This window comes from Ammodytes marinus (genome assembly GCF_949987685.1).
Source record: "Ammodytes marinus genome assembly, chromosome: 10".
Lineage (NCBI taxonomy): Eukaryota > Metazoa > Chordata > Actinopteri > Uranoscopiformes > Ammodytidae > Ammodytes > Ammodytes marinus.
Window position 1 is genome coordinate 31,965,492 of NC_137214.1, and position 5,000 is coordinate 31,970,491.

Below are 5,000 nucleotides of genomic sequence, written 5' to 3' on the forward strand. Positions count from 1 at the left end.
CCTTTTCCCATTTTAGCTTAATATATTCAGTATTGTTTCCTTTCTGTTTTTGAAGACCCTGATATAGTTTGGAAATTACTTTTTTACTGCCCTCTTTATAGGCTTTAATGAAAACATTAATAACTTCATTGCCTTCCTCAGATAATTCAGGTCTGATCTCTTTATCATAATAATCTCTCATTTGTAAATATTTGTAAAAATCTCTATTTCCTAATTCAAATTCCTTCTGTAGTTCTTCAAAATTCTTAAATATATTCCCTTTGGTCAAAGTGCATAACGCTGTTATGCCCCTATCCCACCATTGTCTGAATCCGACATCTATGGTTCCTGGTTTGAATTTAGGATCTAGTGCCGGCCAAATTAATATTTTGGCATCTCCCTCCATGTTGTACTTCTTGACAATTTTACACCAAATATTCAATGTTTGTTTAATAATTTCATTTTGGCTGTTTTGATGTAATTTATTCCCTTTATCTCCTAATGTAGCATGAACTGGAAATGTTTCTATGATATTTTCTATATCTTTCCATTTCGCATTGTATAGAGGGCAGGATGCACATACTAAAAACCTCAATTGCGCTGCAAAAAAGTATTCCCTTAAATTAGGCACAGATAATCCTCCCTCATCCTTACTTAACTGCAGTGTTTTATATTTTACTCTTGGCCTCTTACCAGCCCATATAAATCTGGATATCCATTTGTCCCAGGTTTTAAACTGGGTTTCTAAAATTATATGTGGAATAGATTGAAATAAATATAACAATCTTGGCAATATATTCATTTTAATAACCTCAATTCGTGAGCCAAAGTCCAGTGGGAAGGCCGACCATCTTCTGAAATCCTCTTGAATACTGGCGTTAATTTGGTTATAATTAATCTCAAATACTTTATCAAGTTTCTTTGCAATTACCACACCCAAATATTTAATTGTTTTTGCCTTCCAATTAATCTTGTATTTTTCTCTTATTTTCGGGGCAGGGAAGTAGTGTGACGAGAGAATTTGAGTCTTTGCTACGTTCAATTTATATCCTGAGTACCGGCCAAATTCCTCTAAGATCGACATTAAGTTGGGAAATGATCTATCTGGTTCTTGAAGGAACACGATGACATCATCAGCAAATAATCCAATAATATGGTCCTGCCCTCCTATTTGAATACCTTTCAAACCTTTGCTCTGTCTGATCAATTGTGCCAGGGGCTCAACATAAAACGCGAACAGAGTGGGGCTAAGACAGCAACCTTGGCGAGTCCCTCGTTGTAGAGTAAATCTATCAGTTAAATTACCATTAATTTTAATCCTTGCTGTTGGCTCTTGGTAAAGAGTTTTAATGCACTGTATTGCTTGTGTATTAAATCCAAATTTCTCTAATACCTGGTACAAAAAATTCCAATTAACACGGTCAAAAGCCTTTTCTGCGTCAAGGCTGACTAATAATGCATTAACTTCCTGTTTTTGAGTGTGGTCTATAATATGTAATGTGCGCCTAATGTTATCTTGAGTCTGCCGACCCTTGATAAACCCTGTCTGATCTTCATCAATAAGATCTGGCAGGAAGTGTTCTATCCTTTTAGAAATAATAGAAGTATATAATTTGTAGTCCACATTAAGAATGGAAATAGGTCTGTAGGACTCACAATATTCTTTATTTTTGCCCTCTTTCGGGATAACTGATATTACAGCCTCCTTCCAGGAAGGTGGAAGCTTTCCCTGATTAAGTGTCAAATTAAAAGAGTTGAGGAGAAGGGGAGACAATTCCTCTCTGAAAGTCTTATACCATTCATTCGGGAATCCATCGCTACCAGGCGATTTGTTTGTTTTTAATCTACTAATCGCGTCATCTAATTCCTTCTTGGTGATGCTAGAAGTTAATTTTTCATTTTGTGCTTCCCCTATACACGGTAAATCCAGTGAATTAAGAAATTCTTTTATTTTATGTTCCTCTTCTGCTGGAGGTTGTGAATATAATTCTTTGTAGTAGTTTTTGAACACATTATCTATTTCTTCATGTTTATATAATATTTGTTTTGTCTGGGGGTCCCAAATCTTATGGATTGTTGAGGATTGTTGTTGTACTTTAAGACGCCGCGCTAGATATTTAGCCGCTTTAGGGCCAGATTCATAATAAGTTTGTTTAGTGAACCGCAGTTTTTTCTCTATCTCGTCACTAAGAATATCATCTATGTGTTGCCTGGTTAATGATATCTGCTGTAATATTGACCCATCTTTATTGTTTTTGTGTTGGTGTTCTAAATTTCTCAATTTGGTAATCAATTTCTCATAGTTTCCCAGTCTAACCTTTTTTTGGTATGCTGCCCTTGCTATTAGCCTCCCCCTCATAACTGCTTTTAATGTATCCCACAGTATGGTTGAATCAACTAGACCATCATTGTTCTCTTCTATGCAATTTTTAATTTCTTTTTTAATTTCCTCTTTTGCTTCCCTATTATTTATCATGCCCACATTTAACTTCCATAACGTATTTCTACGCCTTCCATTCAAATGTATGCTTAGATAAATTATACTATGATCTGACAAGTCTGTTACCCCAATGCTGCAATTCTCAATCTTGTGTCTATCAGTTTTGTTCATAAAGAAGTAGTCTATTCTAGAATATTCAGAGTGACGTGCTGAAAGATGAGTGTAATCCCTTTCCAGGGGGTGAAGTTCCCTCCATACGTCTAACATCCCAAGCTCTGTTAGGCAGGTACTGACCAGTCTGGATAGCGGGGTCCTGATCCTCTTATTGTTAGTTGAATCAAGTTTAGCATTTAAAATCAAATTAAAGTCCCCAGCACAAACTAGTGTTCCCTCACTCTCCAGAGCTATTGTTTCAAACAGTTGTTGTAAAAAGGATTTATCAGTACCGGGTGGTACATAAACATTGATTAAGGTAACCACATTATTCTCTATTTTCCCCTTTACTATAACGTATCTACCCTCTTTATCCTTTAATACTTTTGTGACTTCGAAATTGAGGGAATTAGATATCAATATGGCCACCCCTCTTTTGGGCCCCTTTTCAAAAGCACTGAAAAAAGTGTTTTTATATCCAAACTTCTTTAATTTGTCATGCTCTTGCTTGGACAAATGAGTTTCTTGTAAATAAATCACTTGGTTCTTTTCCTTTTTCATTTTGGCTAGTACTTTTGCTCTTTTGACTGGATTGTTGAGCCCGTTAACATTTAAGGATGCTATCTTCACAATATTACACTGTGTCATTTATGTGGACAAAGAAGAGAAGGGAGAAAAAATAAAACAGCAGTGGCCCCACCTGAACATGAACATGAAACAAACAAACAAACAGCTGAGCTCCAAAAGGAGGGAATCTTCAGTCCCTCCAGAGTGACGATCCCGCTGGTAGATCGAGGGGAAATCCTCTTATAAGAAGAGGGCCCTAATTTAGAAATGACGTCTGCGCCTACGGTGTGGGTTACAGTCATACTAAATGAGTCCAACGTTCATGTACGCCATGTACATCTTATAACACCCAGCTCCCGACTGTTACGATAAATAAACATGGAGTCGATATGTTGCGCATCCCTCGGGTTCCAAAACTATCCTATACAACAATTATAAAAGAACATTCTTACCGAACTGTTTTTCCCATTTCACGGCTTAATATGTCAATTATCGGATCTCTGAAACTCTTGCAGCCTCTCCTTCGCCCGCAGTGCTGTAGTCGCGTTGCTCCTCCGTGTCCCCTCCTTGCGCTGCCAATCCATCGCCATGCTGAGCCTCGCCTCCCGTGATGTATCATCCACCGCCGCCGGTGCAGGAGGCATCCCCTCCGCGAATCCGCGCCTCTCCAGCTCGTCCCTCACCTCCTTCGGGTTGTCATACGTCCGTGTGCCCGTGTCCCAATGGATCCGCATCCTGGTAAAGGGCGTCTGGAATCTGATTCCTCTCTCATGTAGGGCTCGTTTGGCGGGGTTGTATTGTTTCCTTTTCAGCACAATCTCTGAAGCGTAGTCATGGTCAAATGACAAGGCTTTATTTCCCAGGTGAATTTTCTTTCTCCACACTTCTCTCAGGATTCTCTCTTTTGTAGAAAACTCCAGAAAGTTCACAATAATAGGCCTGGGCAAGGCACCCTCTGCAGGTTTCTGTGCGAGTGATCGGTGAGCTCTCTGTATGCGTAAATTACAGTCCCCCGGTAGAGAAAGCTCACGCTTGAGCATAGTTTCCACAAACTTGATGACCGACTCACCCTCCGCCCCCTCTGCAGCTCCGTAAATGCGAATGTTATTTCGCCTCGATCTTGATTCTTGATCGGTGAGCTTTTCTTGTAGGACTTTTTGTTGTTTGAGTGAGAGCAAGAGGGCTTCATTTGCTTCCTGCGCCCAGTGCTCAAGTTTTTCCAACCGCGACTCCGCCTCGGTCACTCTTCCGTGTTGTAGTTGTTGTTCGGTGGCTAATGAAGTGAATCTTTGGTCTATTCCTTGCTTGAAGTTTTCAAAGTCCGCTTTCATGTCACGTCGCAACGTTTCCCCAAACGAGTTAAAGTGCTCTTTCATCTCAGTTTTCATCCCTCTTATCTCCTTGCTTATATTTTGTAAGCCCGAGAGGGTCTCGGCCTCGTTGCCTGACTCGCCTGAATTTTCATGGCGGCCGTCTTCATCAGTTTCGCATGCAGCAAGCGTGTCTTCCATTTCACTGTTCTCCGCGATTTTCGGCGTGTTGATTCGGTTTTTCCGACTCCTTGACTTCTTCTTCCCACTCATGTCAGCAATTCTGTATTTATAAAGTTTAAGTTTCGAGTTTTTAGGGGAATTTTCAAACTTGACTGTCGGGAGCTGAGGTGCCGCGCTGCCTACTCCAACATGGCGTAACCGGAACTCCAAACATTTCCACTATATTTGTACTTTAAAGCAACATTGCGTAACTTTTCTGTCTTTGTGCCGTTTTGTAGAAATCTCAGTTTCGTTCGATCGAGGAGTTGAAGAAAGACTTGGCTCATCTGGATCTAATGGTGGAGACAGATGTTCAGGTACACACACAC

The 5,000-nt window shown here is 39.9% G+C and overlaps 2 protein-coding genes across 11 annotated transcripts in view; one reads left to right on the forward strand and one right to left on the reverse strand.

The window, feature by feature from the left end:
* The window catches only part of LOC307256516 (scavenger receptor cysteine-rich domain-containing protein DMBT1-like), a 394,296-nt gene that overhangs the window by 163,803 nt on the left and 225,493 nt on the right, over positions 1-5,000 (reverse strand). The gene's annotated exons all lie outside the window — the stretch shown is intronic.
* sil1 (SIL1 nucleotide exchange factor) overlaps positions 1-5,000 on the forward strand; it is a 14,318-nt gene that overhangs the window by 4,462 nt on the left and 4,856 nt on the right. For both annotated transcript variants that reach the window (XM_080035530.1, XM_080035531.1), the window contains exon 6: positions 4,911-4,988. In XM_080035530.1, the coding sequence (XP_079891656.1) occupies positions 4,911-4,988 (78 nt within the window). The remainder of the gene's footprint in view (positions 1-4,910; positions 4,989-5,000) is intronic.